The sequence below is a fragment of the Rattus norvegicus genome, chromosome 14 (genome assembly GCF_036323735.1).
Source record: "Rattus norvegicus strain BN/NHsdMcwi chromosome 14, GRCr8, whole genome shotgun sequence".
Classification (NCBI taxonomy): Eukaryota; Metazoa; Chordata; class Mammalia; order Rodentia; family Muridae; genus Rattus; species Rattus norvegicus.
This window is the reverse complement of record NC_086032.1, coordinates 77,697,425-77,722,835: the sequence shown is the minus strand read 5'-3', so window position 1 is coordinate 77,722,835 and position 25,411 is coordinate 77,697,425. Positions and strand designations below refer to the sequence as shown.

The 25,411-nt window shown below is 50.6% G+C and overlaps 1 protein-coding gene across 4 annotated transcripts in view; it reads right to left on the bottom strand.

Moving 5' to 3' along the window:
* Window positions 1–227: 227 nt before the first annotated feature.
* Window positions 228–25,411, bottom strand: part of Evc (EvC ciliary complex subunit 1) — a 41,708-nt gene continuing 16,524 nt past the window's right edge. The window contains exons 8-21 of one of the 4 annotated variants that reach the window (XM_039091724.2): window positions 23,375–23,533; window positions 21,242–21,458; window positions 20,528–20,676; window positions 18,514–18,612; window positions 16,541–16,753; window positions 15,638–15,747; window positions 13,766–13,976; window positions 12,370–12,576; window positions 11,279–11,423; window positions 9,449–9,560; window positions 5,612–5,738; window positions 4,310–4,403; window positions 3,491–3,602; window positions 228–435 (exon numbers count right to left, since the gene is read on the bottom strand). In XM_039091724.2, coding sequence (XP_038947652.1) covers window positions 417–435; window positions 3,491–3,602; window positions 4,310–4,403; window positions 5,612–5,738; window positions 9,449–9,560; window positions 11,279–11,423; window positions 12,370–12,576; window positions 13,766–13,976; window positions 15,638–15,747; window positions 16,541–16,753; window positions 18,514–18,612; window positions 20,528–20,676; window positions 21,242–21,458; window positions 23,375–23,533 — 1,974 coding nt within the window. In that variant the 3' untranslated portion in view covers window positions 228–416. Of the gene's footprint in view, window positions 436–1,827; window positions 3,174–3,490; window positions 3,603–4,309; window positions 4,404–5,611; window positions 5,739–9,448; window positions 9,561–11,278; window positions 11,424–12,369; window positions 12,577–13,765; window positions 13,977–15,637; window positions 15,748–16,540; window positions 16,754–16,940; window positions 17,007–18,513; window positions 18,613–20,527; window positions 20,677–21,241; window positions 21,459–23,374; window positions 23,534–25,411 lie in introns of those variants that run through there. The other 3 variants (XM_039091723.2, NM_001170439.1, XM_039091726.2) reach the window with 3 other exon arrangements.

The following is a 25,411-nucleotide window of genomic DNA, read 5'->3' as shown; positions in this document are numbered from 1 at the left end:
TATTTTATTACTGGACAAACCACACTTCCAACTTAGATATGAGCATGTCTTCAGGTTAAAAATGTTGAACTCTGGGCTGGAGAGATGGCTCAGTGGTTAAGAGCACTGACTGCTCTCCCAGAGGTCTTGAGTTCAATTCCCAGTAACCACATGGTAGCTCACAGCCATCTGTAATGGAACCCAATGGCTTATTCTGGTGTGTCTGAAGACAGCTACAGTGTACTCATTTAAATAAAATAAATGAATCTTCAAAAAAAAGTTGAACTTCATTCAGAAGGACTGATCGATGACCAATACAGTATAAACCCTCAGTCTTGCCATTGTGTGGATCCTTGGGGATCCAGCTTCCTTCTCCTCCAGTGTCCTCGAATCCATTGAGGAGTGGGATCCTTTTGCTTTTGTTTCTTGGCTAGGAATCACTTGATTCTGGAAGTCCTGTGAGAAGACATGGTGAGAAGCAGAATCAGATGTAGAGATGGCGGAGGAAGAGAGGAGAATGACTGGATATTTTAAGGAGACTAAACCTTTAAGGCGGATTTTAAGGCCTGTGGGACTTTTGAAGATACGCTGTTTTATATACTAACATTAACACAATATCACAGGTACAGATGAGAAAGGGATGGCAGTTGAGTAGCAATGTGCTTTGAGAGGAGGGAATCTCAGTTGAGAAAAGCCCCCATAAGACTGGACTGTCGGTAAATCTGTAGGGCATTGTCTTGGTGGTTGGTGTGTAAGGGTCCAGCTTAGTGTGGGTGATGCTACCCCTGGGCAGATGGTCCCGAATACTATGAGAGCTGGCTGAGCAAACCATGAGGGGCAAGTCAGTATGCAGTGTTTCTCTAAGGCCTCTGCTTCGGTTCTTGCTGCCATGTTCCTGCTTTGGGTTTCTGCCCTCAATAATGGACTGTGATGTGGAATGTAAGCTAAGATAAACCCTTCCCTTCCCACGTTGCTTTTGGTCATTGAGTGGGAACCCTAAGAAACTCGAGTTACCTGGCCAGTGTTGGGGTTAGAGGAATTGAGCAACACAATTTATGTTTACCACAGTCACACCATCAAACCAGAGGACTTAAGTGACAATAGTGATTGATCCCCATGCAAGCAGAATTCTTGCAGAAAGAAAACTAGAGCTTTTCCAGATTCCTTAGACGACATGCTCCATTACAGCCACCAGAGGGCACTGTGGACTCACGCTGGGACCAACCCTGAGCTGGTTGTTAAAACTGATTACAGGGGAAGTGTCTCAGTTCTTAAAGTGCTTGACTTCTGAGCTTGAGGACCTTCTGGTCAGGCAGCCTCTCCTAATTGGCGAGTTCTAGGCCGCTCTCTCTAATTGGCGAGTTCCAGGCCAATGAGAAGCCTCTCCTCTCTCCCATTCCCCCTCTGCCCTGACCCCAAAGGGGATAAAGGCCATGCGGTGGCATAAACCTCACACTCTGGAAGCTGAATCAGGCCGAACTCTGGCTCTCTGAGTTTGAGGTCAGTTCTGGCCTCCACATGTACACACGCAGACGCACGCACGTACCCGCGCGTGCGCGCGCACGCACGGTTGCTTTCTAATTAGCTAATTGTGGTTTCCTTTTTGAGAACCTAAAATTCCTAGAAAATCCAGAAGATTCCTGAGGACTTCAGAGTCGCAGAAACCAGTGGGATGGTCGGTTCTGGGCTTGCCCAGGGGACATACACATCGACCTATCACAGAGAACAGGGGAGATGAATGGTTGGGACAGTTTCCATCTAGTGGTTAGAGCCCAGGGTTGCTGCCCATTGTCCTATCATGTACAGGAAAGTCTGGGTCTTCACATGCCTGAAACAGCCGAGAACAACTCCTGGGGTAGAGTTCTTTATTTAGGAAGAGGCAGCAAGGAGGTTATGGCACAGGAGGCTGGGGGAATAGTATTGGAGGAAGAAAAGGGAACATTGGTTGCTGCCTCAGCCAAGTCCTTAGTCAGGCCCTCTTTCTGCCTCTGGTGTCACTCCCAGACACACTGCTGTTCCTTGGGAGGTGTCTCCTAAGAGCAGGAAACCTGAAGGTGTGTTTCCATTGAGTGATGGCTCTCATCTCAGATGTACCTGTGTGTGCCGCCCACAACCTCCCAGCTCCACATGGGTGTGGGTCTGACATAAGAGACTCCATCTTTGGCAGCAGCAGCTTTCACACCTGGATAATGAGTGATCATACCCAAATGTTGACAGTGATGATTGGGAATCCTAGATGCTGCTGGAAGAGAAAGCCCCCCTGGGTGGGAAAGGCCTCTGGCCTATGGGGCAAGTGTGGCTGGTTTGAAAGCTTATGAAGTCTTCATCATCCCTCGGAAGGGCAGGTGACCTGTGGGTGTCTCCTCGAGGGATGATTTCCTCTCCTCAGCGACTCCTGGTGGTAGGAACAGTGTCCTTCTATGTCTTCCCTGCCCACAGAGGACTCCTTGTTATATGTGACAGGCAAGTATGGTCCCCATGTTCTGAGTGGTTCAGAACAGGTCTGTGTGTCTGGAACCCCTTTGTTATGCCAAGAACGTTGGCCCTGGGACTCACACATCCTTGGGTGCCCAGGTCCCAGGGCTACCTGAGCCAACAGATAGAAATAGCAAGGCCAAAAGTTGGTTCCAGTTGGGATCCTGGCAGCCAGAGCCAGGGACCAGGGGATGACTGTGGATGGTGGAGATGAAACAGTGGCCTCAGGCCTGGAAAATACCAGCCATGCTGAGACCCTGATGGGCAGGACTTCATGCATGCTGGGAATCAGGGTCTCCAATCTCTAACCAGACTGTTAGGCAGCACCAAGACACTGTGTGAGGCTGGAGGGCAGGGGTAGAGGACCCTCCTGAGGGAGGAAGAGATCAGGGCAAGAGGTCCAGGGTGAAAGCTGAGATGCTACATTCTCAAGGGCATGTCCCCATCGTTTCCAATGATCCCAGGCACTTGGTGCTACTGTCTCGCCATCTTCACTTTCTAAGGCAGGTGGCACCCCCTCTCTCAAGACTGGCCTATTCTTCTGTCCCCCAGTCGCACAGAGGAAGTGAGGTGCATGGCAGGCCGTCTCAGCAGCTCACAGATTGCTTCTTTTCTGCAGTATCTTCCTCGTGTTTTCTCCATCACAAGCTTCGCCGTCCTGCTGACCCAGCTTTCCGTTGCTGTGGACAAGGATGGGCGGCGATGCTGAGTACACTGCACTGTGGATGCAGGACGAGCCAGCAGTGAAACTCCCTGGCCTGTGTGATATCTAAAAAGCAGGCAGAAGCTACCCAGAGCCGGAGGAAAACGGAGATCCTGGCTCATTGACCCAGGAGCCCCAAAGCTGATCCACAAATGGATGTTCCCGGCAAATCAGGCACCGCCTGTTATGGTCCCCCTCCCCCCACCCACCATTCTCTAATTATGCGCCTAGCATTTCCTGGACTTCACATGAGCACCTTGAGAAGAGTCACTCCCAGACTCCAGACACTTGACAGAGGTCAGGAGAAAGGCAGTGGGCTGCAACCCCTCACACCTGAGTGGTCCTGTGGAGTGGTCGGCCAAGGCAGGGTGGTCATCGTTTGGTAGCCCCAGGTCCTCTCTCTCCCGAGGTGGGGGCTTCTTCCTTTTGGTCCTTACCGGCTTCTCTGTAGGAGACAGACAGGCCCAGGATGGCTTCATGACTTCAATGTCACTTCCTCCTCCCACAGTTTATGAGAGACCTTGGTGGGCAAGTGGGCTCTACCCAGACTACCCACCCACATCACTGTGAAGCAAGCTGAACATCATGAAGTATTTCCCACAGCCCACAGCCTGCTCTTGACAGAGCTGGGATGGAATTGGGTGCACCAGGTTCTTCCCTGTTTCTGCCTTATCCATGGCATGCAGAATACAGGAAGCAGGAGGGAGGGATGGAGGGAGGGAGGTAGAGGGATGGAGGGAGGGAGGTGGAGGGGGAGAGGGAAAGGGATGGAGGGAGTGAGAGAGGGGTAGAATTCAGGTACAGGCTTTTATATGCAATAGCTGTGAATCACTTCTACCAACAGATGACATCAGGCTATGATGTCCCAAAGCATCTCTGGTAGGGGAAAGATGTCATTTCCCCATTTTACATATGGGAAAGTAGAGGTGGGGATGAGGCAGGTGAGTAGTGGAGCCAGGAATTGGCACTGGGGGGAGATGCTAGAGAGCCGGTGTCTCTGGGTGGTCCCGAGCCTGCTCAGTTACAGAGAGCAGGAGAGCCAAGAGAAGCTGTGCAGAATACCCAAGGCTACACAGTGGTTTGGTTTAACGGTGGCTGTGGACTGGGACCCACACTTCTAAGCTCAGAGCCCCTCCTGCTGCTGGGACTTACCTGGCAGGCCTCGCTTGTTGGAGAATGGCTTGTTCTCAGCAAGGGGCACTCGGGCCAATGTCGCCAGCTCCGAGATAAGGGTCTGCTCAGCTTCCTGATAGACGAACGGAAGAGAATCAGTTCCCTGCCACTGACTGAAGCCTTACGCTATGAAGGATGGCTGGTGGCCATAGCTCAGGTCCCGGGGCGGAAGGTTTTCCAAGCAGCAATCCGCCCTGAGACATCAGGACTGGGTCACGGAAGAGGTTGCTGCTCTTGACAGCTGGCTCCTCTTTCCTAGTCCAATAACCTTGTCCATAAATGAGGACAGTTTGGAGGCTCAGCCACTGGCAAACACCAACTCTGCTGTACTTCAGGGCATGGCTGCCAGAAGACCCAGATGCTATCACTTACTACTGTGTTTCTATTTCCCATCTGTACTAAGGACCACTGAAGCCACTCCTTCAACTGCTCACATTTGACTTTGAGAACTCTCAGAGTAGCTCTCATCTGCAAGGGATCCTTGGGAAGAAAAGCCCGTCGTTAACAGGATTCTTTAAAACTGCTGTCACTCACTACTGCCGACCAGATAGACAATACCCATTTGGTGGTGGTGTCATGGTGGTGTTAGGTGTGTGTGTGTACTCTGCAATGCATACATGGTGGTCAGAGGACAGCTTCAGGAAGTACATTCTCCCCTTCTATCATGCGTTCTGAGGATGAACTCAGGACCAGGTCTGAGCAGAAAGAGCTTTTCAGCCGCTGAGCCATCCTGTCCTTCCTTGCTTTTGTTTGAAAGCATCCTGCCATTCCCTGATACTTTTTAAAAAGGCAGATACTTTGGGAGTACAGTCGCACCCCATAATCCTCCAGGCGGAGACTTTTCTGTGCTAAACTGTCTACTTCATACCCTGGGGAGTTAAGCCTCCCTGAATGCTCTACGTTGAGTGTGAGTCTTTGTTACTGTCAGCATAGCTCAGGAGGCAGAGATGGCAGTCCTGATACCTGCAGCCCTCTTGGTGGTGGTCTGCACCACAGGGAAATACTCATTCCTTTACTACTTCCCAAACCACGGGCAGACTGCTCAGCTGTTCCCTGAATACACCAGAGCCACGTGGGACCTGCTATCCCCAAGGGGCTCAAGTTCCCTTCAGAAAGCCACACATTGTCAAGATGTTATAGACAGAGAGAGGGAGAGAGGTCTGGAGTGGGGCCCAGAGTTTTTTACAGTGACCTGGGTGGCTTTCTGTGAACCCAGGTGTGGCCTTTTTCTGGTACACTATGACACTGTGACACTGCCTAGTGGCACATCTCTGAAACTACCTGCAGCTGGGTCTCAAGCTGGGCTTCCAGCTGGTCCAGCTCTTGTGCCTTCTGCCTCTGAGAGTTCAGGCGGCCCTGCTGGTGCTTTGTGAACTGGTCCAGGAGCTTCTTCCGCTGTGACGTCATCCTGGCGGTGTGAAGGAATGGTTAATGCCATTGGAATCTTTGGCCAATAGGCCCCTACAAAACCCTCCCAGAAGTCATACTGCACATGGAAACAAGCTGCACAAAGGGCTCAAGACTCTTAGCTGCACTTGAGCCCTGGAGCATAAGGAGGGGCCAGGAAAATATGGGCGTGCAGTGCTGTAGCCTCATTCTTCTGGCAGGCTGGTTCTGACCCTGAGGGTGCATGGCCATCAAGCATGGGGAAGTCTAAGGAATCCTGCGCTAACACTGGACTTAGACTCCTAGGAAAGACTGGAGACATCAGCAGGACGGAAGGCAAGTCAGGACACTGCTAGGTGGGGGACAAAGAACTGCACACTGGCATCATCTCATGAGCAGACAATTGTACCTAAGAGAGAAATTCCCATGAAAGGACCAGAAGTCTTCTAGGCACCGAGGAAACTCATGTCCTAGGACAGGCCTGAGAAAGCCTAAACGTGGCATCCTAATCCTGTAAAGTAGGAATAGGTTGGGTATAGGCCAGGTCCCTCACACAGAGAGTACCACCTTCCCTCTTGGACACAGACCCCTTTTCTCTCTCCCTCTTTAGCACACTTTGTTCTGATCCTCTGTAAACAGTGACATCTATTCCTGGCCTGTAGTCTGCAGCTGCTGCCTTCTTTTCTATCTTCGGGGTCAATTTTCAGAAAGAGTGACTGTAATCTGAAGGCAGAAGTCACCTTTCGCATCAATAGGTGGCTGTCCTGGAGGACATAAGACCTACGAATGCCACCTTGCCTCTGATTCATGCTCTGTAGGCTGATGGAATGCCTTTCCTTGCTTCCTGGTCCTGTAAGTTTCTATTCATCCTGTAAGACCAAATCATCCATCCATCCATCCATCCATCCATCCATCCATCCATCATCCATCCATCCATCCATCCACCCCACCCATTCATGATTCATCTAATCAGCCATGATCCATCAATCTAACCACGATCCATTTATCCATCTATCCATCAATCCATCCATGATTCATCCCTCCATGATCAATCAATCCATGCATGATCCTTCGTTCATTTATCTATGATCCACTCTCCAACCATCTATGTACATCCACTCATGATCTGTCTACCCATCCATTATACATCTATCCATCCCTTATTCTAATCAAAATATTTCTGGCTAGGCAGATATTGTGATAGTTTAATTTTCACACCCCCCCAATAAAAACCTTATTAGCATGAATCATGCACAAAATTGGTTACATTGTTACATCTCCATACATGCACATCACATACTTTGATCATTTTGCTATCTCTTATCTCCCCCTGCCTCTCACTTATCCCTTTCCTTCCCCCATGACCCCCTTCCAACTTCACATCTTCTTAAAAGTCTAGATTTTGCCTAAAAGAGAAATGTGTGCTTGTCATTTTGAGCCTGGTTTATCTCACTTGACATGGTGATCACCTGTCTCATCCATTTTCCTATAGATGACATGACATGCTTTTCAAAGTCTCGACCATATTTTATCTCTACCTATTTATCACATTTAGTCCATCCACTTGTCCACTGATGGGACAGTGGACTGATTCATTACCTTGTTCATTGTAGATAGTGTGTGTGTGAACCTCTGTTTGTATGTTGACTATGATGGCTAATTTTTTGGTCAGCTCGTCACAAACTCTATAGAGTCGCCTGAGAAGAGGAAGCGTCAACTGAGAAAATTCCCCCAATCAGATTGACCCGTAGGCGAGTTTGTGGGGCATTTTCTTGATTAATGATAGATGTGGGAAGGTCCAGTCCTATCCAGGTTGTGCCATCCCTGGACAAGTTGTCCTAAGTTATATAAGAAAGCAGGCTGAGCAAGCCATGAAGAGAAAAGCAATAAGCAACACTCCTCTATGGTCTCTGCCTCCAGGTTCCTGCCTTTAGTTCCTGATCTGGCTTCCCTTCATAATGGACTGTGATGGGGGGGGTATTAGCCAAATGAACCCTTTCTTCCCAGGTTGCTCTTGGTCTTGGTATTTTATCACAGCAACAGAGACCTAGCTAGGATGATGACTCTGGTTCCCTTGGGCATAAACCCTACGTAAGCTGTCCTACCTACTTTGCTGGTCCCCAAAGCTCTTTCTATCCTGGGGGATACAGTCTTTCCATGCTACCCTGATTTTCTCACCCATGAAGTCACATAGAGGAAACTGATTTGTTTGTTTACTCTGCAATGGCCTAGTTTGCCTTCCTGAGCTCTTCTAAGGGAAAGGTACTGGACAATGCTGTGATAGTTGCTGACTTTGTAGCATGCTCCCTCTCGAACTTTCAAGGATGCTCAGTTCACTGTAGACTCAGGAGAGAGCACAGCATCCTCTTGGTCAGATTGGTTCTCTTCTCTCATAAACCATGTGGAGTGAGAGTGGGTGGCTTCTGAGGCCTGTATTGTTCTGGGTCAAAGCCAGAGCCTGGACCACATTCCAATCATAATGGTCTCTCTAGTAGTTGAAGCCCAGGTGATGAAAATGTGGATTCTAGAGCTTTTCCTATAATTCTGTGTTTAAAGGTACTAGGTAGGGGTGGGGAGTGGGGGTGAAGGTATGGAACCTGTACATTTAATGGAAAATCCAATCATACCTCTGTTTCTGAAATCTAAGAACTGCTGGTCCATGCTCTACCAACTTAAGGAAGGTTGGGGCAAGCCTGGACCTTGAAGCTTAGCAGTGGTTACCTGCTGATGACTGCCAGTGCCCAGGCTGAAGACTCCAGGTAGGGTATGGGATTTGGTTCAGGAGAGCCATGGTTTTTATTTACTCACACAGCCTACTGAGGCTGGGACCAATTCTGTTATGTGGGTGTGGTCCCTCCTCGATGGGACGCTGGCCTCTGCCGCTCTCAGTGGAGCTGCTGTGTCTGAGCCCTGGCCTCCCTACACTTGGAGGTGTTATTTCCCAGCACAGGAGCATGTGCTTTACAGCCTGCTTCTGAGACTTCCTTCAGGGGACAGACAAGAGTGTCCCAGACAAAGCTCAAGGACAGGCCTCCCAAAGCCACTTCAGCACTGCCTCTCTAACTCCTCAGCCCACCTGAAGCTGGTGGATATTTGTCTACCCTGACACTGCAAAAAGAGTCCAGCTGAGTGAATGAAGTTAAGGGCTGCCAAGCCTGTGGAGCCCACTGAGCTGCAGTGGGCACTGCCGTGAAACATGCCTTTGTTCCCTTCTCCTGCTCTCTCACCTTTACTTTCCCAGGTTAACAACATATAACCAGGGTTGGGGAGATGGGGATGGCTTGTCTTGCAAGCATGAGAACTTGAGTTTGGTCCTCAAAATCCATGTTAAAAAAAAAAAAAAGCTGAGTGTGGTGGAGCTAAGCGTTGAAGAGGAGACAGGTAGGTCTCTGGGGCTCCCTGGCCAGCCAACCCAGCTCGCTTGGCATGTTCCAGGACAGCGAGACACTGTTAAGAATCATGGTAGCCAGGTTATCCCTGGACTGCAACATACACCTGCGCCTACGTAAACACAGGCATGCACGCATGTGCGCACGCACTCCTTACAGTCTTCAAATTCTCACCCTGAGGCTGTTTTCTGAGGAGCCCAAGGTATGATTGGAGAGGCTTCAGAGCTGACTAGGAGGGAGATGACACCCACATCAACAGGCAGACCATGCAGGATCCCAAGCCCACCATGTACAGTGAGGTGCACCCCTTGCAGAGACCCCCACATATAACCCTGAGTCCCACCTCTGCTGTACAGCCTGGGGCGCTCCATGGGTACCGCCTGGTGTCTGGCTCTCTGATGGTGGGTCACTGAATTCTTGCTTCTTCCACAGCTTGTAAGCATTGATTCTCTCATCTGGACTCACAGACACAAAGCAGTCAAGGTGTGCATTTGGAAGGCGGACTCTTGCTAGGCCAGGGCACGGGGTGAGAGGAACACACCTGTTCATAACATGTCACAAGCACTTGGGAAGGCCAGCCTAAGAGAATGTCATGGGAGCTTTGGCATGGAGAAGCACCCATGGCTCCCCTCTAGCTCTCTGCCAGGAGCAAAGAGATGACAAGCAAGTTTCCATAGGAAGAGGCTGTCACATACCTTCCAGAGTCAGAGTCACACAGTGGGGGGAGGGCTTCGTGAGCTGAGCTGGGGGTTTGGTGGGCCTAGGATACCGCTGTGAGCGCTCTCAACGGAGCAGGCCTTGACCTCACGCCTGCAGCCTGCAGCTTCCTTATTTGCAGAGTTACCCGTTCAGAAGACTTGCGACTCATTATTTAACTCATCATTTTAACTAAAGTGATGTGCTTCCCTGGGCTGCCACAGCTTAGAATGCTATCTGCTGCATAATTACTCTGGTGCCATCATTACCCCAGGGATCTAGCTTGACCTCAGATGACAGACAAACCTCCTGGAGGTGCCTCACTGTCAAATAATTCAACACCCACGGAATGGCTTTGGAGGACACACAGGTTCTTCACTCTGCTGGTGGCAAGGTGCTCAGCAACTGCTGAGCTTGTTGGGCCTGAGGAGCCACCACACACAGAGGACCTTCATCAGCAGAGCCGTGAGCGGGCTTACTGCTCCTTAGGGAAGCAGCTCTTCAAGGAGAGGGCTGGCTACAGTCCATCAGGGAAGCTGTGTCCAGTGCCCGCTGCAAAGCTGGGGTGCAGGATGGGCTGCCAGAGCTCAGAGGACTGGGGAGGGGGAGTCCTAACCCCACAGAGGGTAAGCTGAGACCTAGTGTGAGCAGATGACAGGCCCTGGTACTGAGCCTGTGCAGGGATGAGCAGGCGTCTTCTGCTAAGCAAGCTCAAATCTCTTAGAGAAACTGCTGGGGAACCTGCAGCCACTAGTAGATTCCCGAGCGCAGGCCAGACGTTGGGTGAATCCTCCTGAATGGGGCAAGGGTGGGGCAGGGGGCAGCTGAGACCAGCTGAGAGCATAGCCACAGAAGGTGCTCCAGACCTCCCTCCATCCCTCCTGCCGGGGCTCAGTCCCAGCCCATCTTGGGGGAAAGCAGCAGAGTGTGTGAGCTTTGGAGCTGGTGAAACTCTGCAGACCCTTGTGCAGGGAGAACGGAAGGAGAGGAACAGCGTGTAGGGAGCTCTGGGTGTTATTTACGTATTGTAGGAAGGGTGGCTGCCGTCCACAGGTATGGTGGTGGGAGGTGATGAGTGATGGGGTACTGGGTAGAGCATTCTCAGGGTCTCGGGAGCTCTGTCCTGCCTACTCTTACTCATGATTGGTTACTGCATGTCTTTGGCCACCAGGGAGCTCAAAGATAGAATAACAATTTCTCGTCATTTAGCCCAGGTGCTTCCTGGCTAATTTAGACTTAATATATATACATGACCTTTAAAGCAACCTTTACAAGGGGTTTGGAGTCAAAACGGAGCACCCACACGCGTGCACACACACACATACACACATGCATGCACCCACGCCCACATGCATGCGCGCACACACACACACACACACACACACACACACACACACACACACACACACATTAGATTCTCTCCGTGTGCCACATTCTTGCAAAGCCATCACCAGCCTGTAGCCGGGGAGACACCTACCCTGTAGGGTCTTCAGGCGCTGCAGCAATTGTTCTTCATGGGCCTGCAGGAGCTTCCCGATGCCCTGGTAATGCACCTGCACAAGGCGGTTGACACTAGTGCTGGTCACATACACACTCTCCACCACTGTCTCCACCAGCGTCCTCTGTGGTGAGCAGAAGGAGAGAGGAACACCCAAAGATCATAGGTGGAGCCACCTTCCCCGCGCTGTGTTTCCCATCCCCTCCCAACCTGGACTGGCCAGGACTCATGCAGGGTGGGCGTGGCTGTTTAAGCCAGTCATGATAATCTTACTTTCCTGTGGCAAGAATAGTTAAGATGGCAGTTTTAATCTAGCCAATAAGATGTGACATTAGAGGAGCCTGCTGGGGGCACAGCATTTCCTTCCTGAACATTAGCCCACAGCCTTTGGGTAAGAGACTCCATCATGTCCTTCATTCTGTCAGGCTGTGCACATCTGTGGTTACTAGGTCATGGACACCATGGCCCTCTGCCTCAGTTGGACTCTTCTTTACCTCATGGATCCAGGGGCAACCAAGGGGATGTAGGGTAGGCACTGGAGATGAGCTGAGACCTGACTCCAAGTTCATTTCTGTTGCTCACTGACAGGTTTTCAGTGTGTCTTTGTACAATGAGAAGCCTCAGTTTCCCCATCTGTACAATGGGAAGGAGGATCTTTAACTCAGCCTGGACTGTGAGAAATCTGAGGAGGTAGGGTGGAGAAGGCACCCAGGTCACATGACCACTATCTGTATTTGGCCACTGTCATTTAGCCCTGGCACCAGAAACAGCAAACCACTGCTCACTTATCCAGGTTGAGCTCTGTGGTCCATGGGGCCACCAGGGTCTGTCTGCAAAGACCCAGGGAAAGCCATATTTCTCTGTTTGGGTCTGTTTTGCTGTGCCACGGGGCAGTGGGAAGGGAAGCAAAGTGTGCCTCGGGCTGATACAGAACCAGAGTTGACAGTACCCAGATCAGGGTGATGCTTGGCTGATAAGCCAGACACATACTGTAGGCTGGGATCTCAGTTGGGCAGGGAAAGTGCCATTCTTCCTGTCCCTTGGTGTCAGGGACAGGGTCTGGCTCTCACCTTAAAGTCTTCCTTATCCCTGGTCCGGCCTTTGCTGGCTACATTCCTAGCATGTACCAGCAGCGCCTGCCCAATGGCCCGCTCCGAGTGCAGCTGCAACAGCTGCCCTGCTTCCTGTGCCTCCGCCAGCAGCTGCTGCTGGAGCCGCAGAGCGGTCTGCTGTGCCTCATCCTCCAACCTGGCTGTCTCCTCCAGGATCCGTGCCTCCTGCAAGGGAAGAATGTGAGGGCCTACAGGTTGGGAAAGCTTGAAAGGGTGGGCAGATTCCAGACACGAAACCCGAAGGATAAGCTTAGGTGTCTGTGGAGAGTTCTCTCCCCATCCAAAGACATTGGTTGAGCACCAACTCTGTGCTCAGGGCCACCCATGGCCTCTCATAAAATGAAGGCCGTGTTCATCCGTCTCCAACACTGTGAAGACTGAATACCAGGACTGACAAGAATAGAGGCTCAGAGAGGCTGAAAGACTATCTAAAAGGCACACAGCGGAGCCAGGTTGAGACTGGATTCAGTTTTGGGGACATCGCAGAAACTGTGGCAGGGCACGCGGGGCCAGGAGCTGTACTTGCTTAGATGGAGTTGGGAAATGGAGCTAGAGAAGTAACCTGCTTGCTCCTTTCGAGCCCCAAGGAAGAGCAAGAGACTGAATTCCTGTGCTGCCAGCAGGACAGAAGCCATCGTGACTTTTATGGCTTAGGAGCTGCACACAAGAGACCTGGGCCAGCTGGGAGGGAGGGGTTCGAACCCCAGCTTTGCTGCTTGCCAATTATTTCAATTTTCACAGAGCCTCTTCCGGATACCTGCATGCTGGCTGCCCCACCCTCTCTGAGACTTCACTTAGACCCTTGGTAGAATCAAGGGTCATTAGATGTGGCTGTCATTAGAATCAACATATGTGTGTCCCCATCAGAGTTACCTCTGTCCCCCATCTATGAGTTGGGCTGTATTCCCTCTATTGTACATGTTTAAATACTAATCATAGGACTTCAGCATTGAATAGTAGGGACACTGGGACACGAAGTGATTAATGTAGTAGGGTAGTGAGCTTGGATCCCCCTCTGGGGTACCTGAAGTCCTTCCAAGAAATCAGGATCTAATACACACAGAAAAATGACCATTGTAAGGATACAAGAGTATATGCATGTGTAAGCCAAGGAACAAAGTCTGGGGAGAGACCTGCCCTCTCCTATCTTGACCTCAGCCCTTGGGTCCCCATCCTGGGAAGTAATTAGATGGTAATGATGTCCTGTGAGCCAAGTCCCAACCTGTCCGTTTTGTCACACTGCCCTGCAACCTCCTGGGTGTTAGGATCCTAATGTGGCCAGCAGGGCTGGAACTTAGGTTCTAATGGAACCCTCCTAGGCAGGGCTGGGGCTGGGGAGACACTGTGTTCTCACCAGGGCTCTGAGCAGCTGCCATTGATGCTCCTCCAGGCATGGGGACACACCCTGCTCTAAAGCTAGCTGCTCATGTAGCTCCTGCAGGAGCCTCTTCTTCCCAGACAGCCTCATCTGAGCCAGGGCAGTGATGGTGGTACCTCGGAGGGCCAGTCTGCGCAGAGCAGAGCACAGCAGCAGCTCATGTCCCTGCAGGATGCCTCGTGTGGACCTGTAGGAGGAAGCCAGGCTGCTTAGAGCTCCTGGATGCTCTGAACAGTGGGGCACTTCCCAAGGAGCCACACCCATAAGAGGAATGGGAGTGAACCATCCCACTGCCTGCCTAGTAATATCCAATCAGGTCCTTTGCAAGTTCAGAGGTACACACAGTGGCTACAGAACATGCCCAGTTCCTTCTCACACACAATTCCTAAACACATTTAAAGCCAATACAAGCACTTGAGTTCCCATGTCAGTGGGTCAAGACAACCCAAAGCCAGGCTAGGGGCCAATGCTTTGCTTATAATGTGCAGCCAAGAGGTTGGGAAGCTAGACAGAACCTTAGCAACCAGTGACTGACCACAGGCAGACATGGGACACACTCAAGGTTTTCTGCTGTGGCCCTCAGCGGGGGGATGTGGAGTCACCACACCTTATGAAGTCCTGCCATGGAGCTAGTCAGTCCCCAGGGGACGGGATTCATCTGCCAGGACCTAAAATCCCTACTAGGAGTAAGACAAGTCATCTGCGCTGTTTTATACCATAAAAGCTGGATCTTATCGCTTCAGTCCTTCAACAAGTATCCATACTTGTTTATCCATCAATAAAAATAACATAGTTATGCAAATGGGAAGAAATGAACCAAAAAGAGTGGAAAATAGACAACAGGCGAGCTACCAGGTAACACACTGGACCAAAAGAGTGGAACAGTGCAGAACTTTGTGTGGAGTGTGGTGGAAAGGTCTAGTAAGTATAAAACCTAATCCCAAGACACAGAGAGAAGACTGATTTATACTCCATATAAATGGACCAAACGCTAATACAACTCAGGACATAGGCTCCAGGCTATCTGAACCTCTGTGGGCTGGCAATGCTCAATGAGTCACTATGGGCTACCCTGCTTATGTTTCCCCTTCTGATGCCTCACCAATGCCATCCATTATAACGGCCATACACCTGCTGTCTCCTGCCACAGCATGTCTGTGGCCATGAAGCCCTCCACCACAGCCACCCACTGCCCCTACCAAACACTGCCAAAGCCACATACCTGCTCCTGATCCACCCACCACAACAGCCACACGCCTATAGCCATACCAACCCATTGCGGCTGTGGTCACAGGCATACACCTGCTTCTGTACCCCTGCTACAGACACACACCTGATACCTGTATAAATCAGGTTCTTGGGGAAAGATGGGTAATTAAAAAAAAATCTGTCATTTTTTTCTCCTAGAAAACAAGGAGAAATATTTTCACTAAACAGAAAAAAAAAACATACCACACGAATAACAAAAACGTGGAAAGAGAATATACAGTCGATTGGTAAGTAGAGCGTGATTACAGATGTGCACAAAGATCTCTGTGGTGAGAGAAGCTTCTAACATCTGGACTCTATGTAGTAGCAGGAGCAAAACTGCAAATGTTCCAAACATCTGGAACTGTAACCAAAACAAATGTGTATAAATCTGCCTCACAAGAGCTATTCGAAAAAGCCCCTACCAAGCAGAAGTCAGTGTTCTATTAGCTCCACTTTCCAGAGGAGGAAACTGAAATGGTACTGTTATTAACAAGGGAAGACAGGGGACAGCCGATGTGCCCACCTTGTAGGTTAACACACTGAAGCTAGCCTGGAGTCTCTCGCACACTGAGCCCATCCTTCAGGGCTCATACTCACTCTTCCGAGAGGCCACTGAATCTGCTCAGGACCCCGTGGATGGTGCTCTCGTGGTGATCCCGCAGCTGCCTCTGCAGCACTGTGGAGAGCGTGCACTCCTCCAGCCACACCTGTGCTCACAGGGACAGGGATGCATGAGTAGCTGCAGTTGCTCCATCGGACCCCGATGTTTTAGTCAGTTCTCTTCTTTCCCGATCCTCTTAACAACTTTGCTTGTTCCCACAGTCCTCTGAGGGAATGTCACATGACCAGAAGGAAGGCTCTCATCTCACTCAGTGAGGCAGTGCTGTAACAAGACCTGCATCACGAAGAGGCCTTTCTCACTACTCTTCTGAGTGTTAGCGGGCACTTAGGGTACGAATGGAGTGCACAGGTCTTAACAGAGGACCCTGCAGCTTAGACTTCCAATCCCCAGGTCCAGGATTCTTTGCCTGGCCCAGCTTCCAGAGGCTGCTGTGCATTCAGGCTTGTCAGTCCACCATTCCAACTCTGCTTACACTGTTTGCCATCCCATCCTCCTTTGTCCCTACCCGCCCCCCTTTCTCCCAGCCCTCCTCCATGTTCCTGCAGCCTCAGCTCTGTCTCATCTGTCCTCTGTTTTATTACCTTTGCTATATGACTTCTTCAGTGAACTTGTGAGTGCTGTGCTCACATCCTGGTCCTCCCTCCATGACTGCTGGGGAAGCTCTGTAACCATGACTTTGTTTCCTTGGGGCACTGCCTATCACCCCGGGGCCTTGAGCATGTTCAGCCTGTACTCTGGCAGTTAGTACATTCCTGCCTGTTTGCAGTCACATCTTGTAGTGTCTCAGAGAGGTCCTTGGGGATGCCCAGCATCTGAAATCCCTCCCTAGCATGCTAAATCTCAAATGTATAGCCCAGCCTGGGTCCCAGCAGACAAACCCGTTTGTCCTGCTCCAAGAGGTCACACAGGAGCCCCCACTGTCGTCTGCGGAATCGGTCTGCCTGCCCCAGCTGCCTTGCTGCCTGTTCCTGGACCTGTTGCCTCAGGGCCTCGCATTCTGCCACAGGGAGGCTGCTCACTTCCGGGAGGGTCTTCAGAAACAGGGTGTCCACAAACTTTTGGAACGTTTCCATGGTGCCACAGTAGAGCTCCTGAAATAAGAACCACACTGGGGTCATGGGTCAGGCTCCACATCCCACCCTGTTGGAGTCTGAGCTTCAAGACTTGAGACAGAGAACAGGAGGCGCAAGCAAAACAGAGAACAGGAACAAAATGCACATACATAGTTGTTATCGCAAGTGCGCCATATGGATTCCAGAGGGATTATAAGAAACGGACCTTAAGTAGTGGCGGCTGCTCTGTTCATGGTGTTATAAGCCACGCTTACACAAGACAAGCAAAGAGCTGCAATGATAAATAACATTGCTTAGTTTAAAAAGGACCAACTAGATGCTTCAGAATTCAAAGGTTCTAAGAACTCAATGTACCATTGTAATCGCTGTCCTCTAGAAGCAGGTGAAGAGAGAGTCAGTGTATTGGAAGACAAAGCAGAAGAAACCCTTAACAGAAACAGGATGGCTACTGTGGAGAGAATCAGGTACCAGAGAGACCAGAGGGTCCAACAGAGGTCGCTGCTGTTCCCAAGGAAGGGACAGAAAAGTTGGAGCAGAAGTGATATTTGGGAGAAGTAACCAAATTTCACAAAACTACAAAAGAAGTTTATGAATGAGGACCCCAAGGCCTCAACTGATGGCACCTGTTCAACACCAGGCAGCTCTGGTCAGGACGGCCACACTTCCTGTCTTTGCGCTGCATTCCTGATTCTGCAATCTGGAATGCGGACTCCTGGTCCGCTCAGGAACACTTTTCCAGACAGCTGCCATTGAGTTCACCCTGGGCCCTGTGGTCCCTCACTCTCCTCTCTGTGTTGGTAAGTAAGGGCTTGCTGATGGAGTCAATATGAATAGGGATATCCTCAGTTCCAGCTCCTGTCCCAAGGCCTCTCAGACACTGAATTGTCCACAGTACCACTGTGAAGGGAGACTACTGCCCCATTACCTAGATGGAGAAAGAAGGCTAGAGGGACCAAGTAGTGGTCACACGGGCGTATGGTAAAGCAGAGCATGATGCTGGGCTAAGCATTGGGGCCGCCTCTCCCAGCAGTGCTGCCTGGCCCTGAGGTGTGTGCTATCTTTCCTCACTAGCATTTTCCTTTCTCCCCTTTCAATCTGTCAGCCTGTGGCTCTTTCTTGCTTGCCAGCATGCCCCAGGGGCCCTGTACCTGGGGGGGTCTTGATGCCCTTCTTCCTGTCACTTCAAAGCCAACCCTGAGGAGAGCAGGGCAGCTCTGACTTGCCCATGCAAAGATTCAAGGGTAGTTCAACCTCCCAGTTTCCAGCATGGACAGGAAGAACCCATGGCAGAGATGTGGTCTGTGGGCCCTTCAGGCAACAAACACAATGCTACTTGTCCCTGCCTCTAGTGTTTCAGCCCAGAGGACAAGAGGACCAAATGGTTCTCTTGCAAATGCAGAGCAAAGAAAGGGTTGCTCTGTCTGACTAAGCCACTGTAATCTTCACTATTAACCTGACAGACTCAGAGTCACCTAGGAGACACACCTATGAGTGAAGTCTGTGATGGTATTTCTAGATATGCTTAACCAAGAAGGTTAATCGTTCACCCTGAATGTGAGCCACCCTATTCCATGAGCAGGTCAAATAAAAGGTGAGCTGAGGACCAGCATGTATGCCTTTCTGGTTCTTGACTATAGACACAAAATGTTCAACCGTCTTAGGTGTCTGACACCATACCCTCCCCACTGTGATGGACTGAGATCCAGAATCAACCATTTCTCAAGTTGCCCTGTTGTGTATTTTGTTATAGCACCGAGAACAGTAATACAGTCATATACCTGGCAGAGCGCAGCCATGGCCTCAGTGATCCTGGTGTCCTCCTCCCCCTCCTGGTCACTCCGTGTCAGCCGCTGCCTCTCCAGTACCTCATGAAAAGCCTGTAGTTAAGACAGGAACTGAGTCCAGCAGTAAATTGCACTCTTTGGTTTTTCTGGGAAATTCTCCCTAAATGACTGACTGCCATCTCAGATGGGAAGAGTAGTCATCCCAATATAATTGTAAGGAAACCAAGGCATAGAGCTTTTACACAGCGCCAGTGGCTTGCAAACTGTGTCTGAGGCCAGGGCTTCTAATTCGACTCCTAGGAAGCCAGTCTGTGCTTCTGTTACACTGACGTAAGGAGTGCCCACTGGGCTGCCCTTGTTATTCCTCTCTCCATGCCTTGTCAGCAGACAACACCTTCCCGGACTTCCTCTGCTATCAACCTGCCATACTCAGGGGGGCCTGCGGTAAAGTAGACAGGTTATTAGAGGCCCACATGGTCGAGAAGAAGCCAGGCCCTGCCTCCACAGAGACAACTGAACAGCTGAATGTGGAGTAGGCCAACAGGGTATCAGAGGTTCCTACATAGTCAGAGAGGAGGATAGGGCACAAGGGCAGACAGTGGCTTCTCACAGGGAGGGAGGGTACAGGGGCCATCTTATCAGGAGAAATGTCTAGACAGTCTCTGAGGGTGAGGGTTTCTAGTGGGGACACAAGAGCCAAGGCCACCTATGATTGAGCAGCAGCAGTTGCCACAAATGGATGCTGAAGAGTCCTCTCTGCCTAGAGGATGGTATGGTGTGACTGAGATGAGACTGGAGGGCGGGGACTAGAAATGAAGGCACTGAAGGTGGGCTGGAGGAGCTTGGTGTCCATTCATTTGCCATTCATGTGTTCATTCTTTGGTTCATTCATCCATTTATGTGCCTGTTCATTCACTCATGTGCCCAATCATGTGCCCATCCATCCATCCATCCGTCTGTCCGTCCGTCTATCCATCCATCCACCTGTGCATTCATTCATGTGCCCAATCATATGACCACCCACCCACCCACCCACCCACCCATCCACCCGTTCGTCCGTCCGTCCATCCATCCATCCACCCACCTGTGCATTCATTCATGTGCCCAATCATATGACCACCCACCCACCCACCCACCCACCCACCCATCCATCCATCCGTCCGTCCATCCATCCATCCGTCCATCCATCCATCCACCCACCTGTGCATTCATTCATCTCTCCCCTGTCATTTCTGTCCCCTGGACACCAGCCATGCTACCTTGTCTAAGCTGGATCTTGGAACACAAATGCCTATCACCCTCCCATGTTTGGGGCTCAGGGTGTGCAGAGTGTTATTTGAAGGTGACAAAGGGCTGAGTCCTATCTTCCTCTTACTTGAGTCACTCTTCTCACGAAGAGTAAGCCCCATCCCTTCAGGGTCCATTCCTGACTGCTAAGCATGGAGAGAGAAAGTGTGACGGGCCTGAGTCTATTCTGTACTTGGAGGATGGGGCTTCCCTCAATACCCCAGTACACTGTCCCCATGGCACTGTGCCTGTACTGTGAGCTCACCCTGTCCCATTGGTTCTCAGATTCTCATTTTCTCTTCAGAAAGCTGGCACCTGCTTACTGCCCTCCCACCGGCCCTCTGTCCTTGTCCTACTGAGTCTCACAGTGTTTCCTAGTGGGGCCACCTTCCTCGATGTGACCAATCCCCTGACCAGAGCTGAGCTGCTCCAGTTCCTTGGCTTAGGACTGTTCTGAGAAAGCTTACACACTCTGTGTTCCACGAGTCAGCATTGGGTGGGCCTGCTAAAGATTCTTCATCTTCTCTCAGCAACCCAGCTTGGGATGCTTGTCCCTGGCTCATGAAAGAGGAATCAGGAACACAGAGACTGAGGGACTTGGTTATGGTCATGTGCCTGGCACAGGGAGGCATGTGTTGAAGTTGTGTGATGAAGGCCTAAGTCCTGACCAGACTCAACCTGCAAAGGACAAGTCCTGGGGATGGGGTAGGGGCAGAGTCACCTTGAGGAACTCTTCCGGATCTGAGGTTGGCTGGGTATCAGCCAGGAAAATCCTCCGTTCTTCTTCTTGGGCCCGTGTGAGCTCTGCCACTGCCTCTGCCCGGTGAGCCTGAGACACCTGGACCAGGTCTTTGCCCCGCTGCATAAACTCTGAAATTGAAAAGAACCATAGAGCAGATGGTCACTCTCCAGCAGGGCTACAGTGATCTGCTGCCGTGACCTATCAAGTGGTCCTCTCTCTGTAGGTGACAGATCTGTTTTTCTGGGTAGGTCTCAGTGATTTCAAGGACCTTGAACTCTGCCCTGCCTGTCTCTGGGTGGCCCTGTGGGCAGGAGCAGACATGGAGAACCTGTGTAGCTTCCCTCCATCCATGCTGACCCAATTCACTGTCACTAGCCCTTTGTCTGGGCAGGCTAGGGTAGTGTGGGTCACTCCTGGGTATTTCCATGTCCACTCTGGTTGACAACCTCTCCTCCTTTGAGTTCTGCGTGGTCCTGCCTTGACATGGGGGTCTTGTCAGCCTGAGTCATGGAGAATATAAGGTAACTCCATTCTTACACAGACTCTGGTCATTCTGCTCTTTGGAAAGGGAGGTGGGGCCTGGCACTGCTTATGGTCTGGCATGGCTTATCCCCAGGACTGGGGGGAGGCAGCCCTGGCTTAGTGTCACAGGTCATATGATTCCAGGTCCCCAAGCCAGGCTCATTAGCGCACCCCTGCCAAAGCACTCTGCCTCCTCCCAGAAGGCCTTGTGCTGTTGGGTCAGAAGTTCCTCCTTCTGCCTCCCAGACAGCTGCCCCTGGACAGTCAGCAGCTCCAGGCCACGGGAGATGGCGGCCAGCCGGCACTTGGTCTCCTCCTGGATCTGGGTCCTCAGGAACTCTACAATTCTTGCCATGTGGGCTCGACCCATTGTCCTCTCCAGAGTGTCCTATAGGGAGACACAGGACAATGGCTGAGCATTAGGACTCTGCCTTGAAGATGTTGAGGAGGCAATGGGCTCCAAACACACACACACACACACACACACACACACACACACACACACACACACACCCCTTATTCCAAGCACAGTGAATGCTCTCCCCCCCCATCTGCATCTCAGGCAGGGATGCCCCATGCTTTCCCACTTCAGAGTGGGATAAGTCACTGGCTACTTAGTACCTGCTCTGTCCCTAAACCCTTCAACCACTATCCTCTAGTCAAATCCAGATTTTGGGATTCTATCTCCTACACCTCTCTGCTCCTGGCTGTCAGCCTAAGCCTGACTGACCACTGTATAGAGATCACCCAAAGCCTAAGTATCAGAGTCTTTAAAATACCTCAGAAAGTATCAATAGACAGCCAGCATTGAGAACCCAAGTTCACTAATCTTATAAGGTACCTCCACCACTATGGGATGGTGAATGATGAATGGATAGGTACGTACATACATACATACATACACACACACATACATACATACATACATACATACGCACGAACACGCGCGCGCGCGCACACACACACACACACACACACACACAATTAACAAGGGTCTGGAGAGATGCCTCAGTGGTTAAGAGTACTTGTTGCAACTAGATAAGATTGATGAAGCTAAAAAAATGCATGCTGAAAGGAACTGGAAATAGATCTCTCCTGAGAGACACATCCAGAGCATGCCCAATACAGAGGTCAATGCTAGCAGCAAACCACCGAACTGAGAACAGGACCCCCTTGGGGGGAATTAGAGGAAGTACTGAAAGAGTTGAAGGAGCTTGTAATCCCATAAGAACAACAATGCCAACCAACCAGAGCTTCCAGGGACTAAACCACTACTGAAAGACTATACATGGACTGACCCAGGGCTCAAACTGCATATGTAGCAGAGAATAGCCTTGTTGGGGCACCAGTGGAAGGGAAAGCCCTTGGTCTTGCCAAGGTTGGACCCCAGTGCAGGGGAATATGGGGGGGCAATAAGGGGGATGTATAGGGGCAATACCCATATGGAGGAGGGCAGGGGAGGAAATGGGGGCTTATGGTCAGGAAACCAGGAAGGCGAATAACCTTTGAAGTGTAAGTAAAGAAATATATCTAATAAAAAATTAAAAAAAAAGAAGAGTACTTGTTGCTCTTGCAAAGAACCTGGCTTTGGTTCCTTGTACCTATATGGTGGTTCACAAACATCCACAACTCCAGTTTCAGAGATCTGGTACACTCAGGCAAAATAGTCATATACATAGAATACATAGAATAGATTTTTTTTAATGGGTAGATGACGGTTTTTTAATGGGTGGATGTGTGATGGATGGATGGTGATGGGAGTGATGGACAGATGGATGATGGATGGATGGATGGATGGATGGATGGAAGATGGGTAGGTGGGTGATGGACAGATGGATGATGGATGGATGGATGGATGGATGGAAGATGGGTAGGTGGGTGGGTGATGGACAGATGGATGATGGATGGATGGATGGATGGAAGATGAGTAGGTGGGTGATGGACAGATGGATGATGGATGGATGGATGGATGGATGGTGATGGGAGTGATGGACAGATGGATGATGGATGGATGGATAGATGGATGGATGGATGGATGGATGGATGGAAGATGGGTAGGTGGGTGATGGACAGATGGATGATGGATGGATGGATGGATGGAAGATGGGTAGGTGGGTGATGGACAGATGGATGATGGATGGATGGATGGATGGATGGAAGATGGGTAGGTGGGTGATGGACAGATGGATGATGGATGGATGGATGGATGGTAGGAGGATTCACTGTCCTTTTCTGAGGGTGCTATATCCCCCTCTACAACATGACTGTGTTTGACCTCCTTCCCTTCCTCGTGCCCAGTGTTACCAGGACATGCAGGTCCTGAGACTCATGCAGCAGTCCTTCAGCGACAATCATTCTTCCCGTCAGAGTCATCATGAGCTGCCGTGCCTTGGAGCTGGAACACTTAAGCTGGTCCATGAGAATGGGCTGCATGCTTTCCATCTGCTTCCAGAAAGCTCCCATCTGTGAAATGTGCATGAGAAGCAAGTGACGAGGAAACCTGATTCAAGAAAGAGCTCTGGGCAGTGCCTGGGGACCACAGTTCCTCCCCCATTCCCACCAGAGAGTCTCCACCCTTCTGCAACTGAAGGAGGTTTATCTCGACATTGATTGTGTCCTGTGCTAGACACCTTCCCTGTCCCAGCAACTGTGGCTCCAGTCATATTATACAGGCATTTTTAGCAAACACAGGGCACCATTGCTAATAAGGAAGTTATAAGCACTGCTTAAGGACTCCAGACAGGTCACAATTACTCCTTGGGAGCATGAGAAATAGGACAATGAGACCCTGTGATCTAAGCTCTCTCAAAGGGATTAAATATGACTTAAAAAAAGTAAAAACTCGAAAGACTACTAACTATCTTAGTCACTGTTCCAGGAGTCCAAAAAAGCCAAAAGGCAGAGAAGATGCTGATGAGAAATCATTCTGCTTTTGACATCCATCTTCCCACATCATATCTCATCAGGACCAGAGCCGGGAACAGTCGATTCATGGCATGGGATGTTGGGAGCTTCAGTGACTACAGCCTATCTAAGCTTTAGCATCAAGGACAGGAGGAAGTCTAGTGGCTGTCTTTATGCCACAGAGGCGGTGTGTCATCTGTGTGCCCTGCTTGCTTACTTATGGGAACATGCCCTGAGGCAGAGCAGTAGGACTAGGAGAAACCCAGATGTCAGAATGTCATCACTGGCTCTATTTGGTTCAGATCCCATTAGGTCTACACTGACCCTGCATATGGGTGGCACCATGCCGTGGGATGGAGTCCTGGAATGAATAAAAAGGAGAGAGCTGAACGCCAACATACATTGCAGACGCAATGAGACCAACTGCTTCATGCTCTTGCCACTGTGCCTTGCCCACCACAGATGATAGTCCTTTGAACTGTGAGCTGAATAAATCATTCCTCTCTGAAGGTGCCTCCTGGCAGGGATTTGGCCACAGCAATGAGAAAAGCAACTGTGTCCCTGGAATGGATATCCCCCATAGCCTCTGTCATTTACATGTTTGGTGCCCAGTTGGTAGCACTGTTTGGGAAGGCCTAGTTGAAGGGAGTGTGTCACAGGAGGAGGGCTTTGACAGTTCAAAGACTTGTGCCATCTCTAGTTTGCTCTCTCTGTTCCATACTTTGGTTCAAGATGAGAGCCCTCGATTCCTGTTCCTGCCATCATGCCTTTACTCTGCCATCCTGGACTCTGACCCTCTGGAACCACGAGCTCAAATCAACTCTTCCTTCTTTAAGCTGCCTTCCTGTAGAGCTCCCCGCTTTCCCTGGTTCCTGTCTGCTCACACGCTGGCCCACATTTCTTCTGAATGATCTCTCTATGGCCCTCTAAGGAGGTTTTTTCAGATCCTCAATCATACTTCTGAATCCCCCACCCCCAGCACCTTTTGACAGCAGAGCAGGGGCCAGGATGTCCTCCTCGTTCACCACAGCTATTGCTGTGTCTCCTGGGCAGGGCCATGCTCTAGTAAATCTGAGTCCCTACTCCCCAGCACAGAAGAGGCCAAGGGCACAGATCCACGGCCTCCAGGCCATGGAGTCCAAAAGAGAAAGGAGTGTTCCAAGGACACCCTCTTTGGTGGCTTGTTGTGTGAGGCTGAGGGTTGGAGATGCTCCCAGAATCTACTCTACTATGAGGTAGGGTTTATGGGAATTGTGGCTTTCAGTGATAAAAACAGAAGGCTAAAAATGTAAATGGATAAAATCTGCTCTGTAAATCTCTGCTCTCTAAGTATATCTTCTCGACCACTGAGCTACAGAAACGGGGTCTCTGCCTTGGGACGGAGACAGTGTCACCTCTCTAGTCCCGCCAATGTCACTGTTGCAGAATCCAAGATCG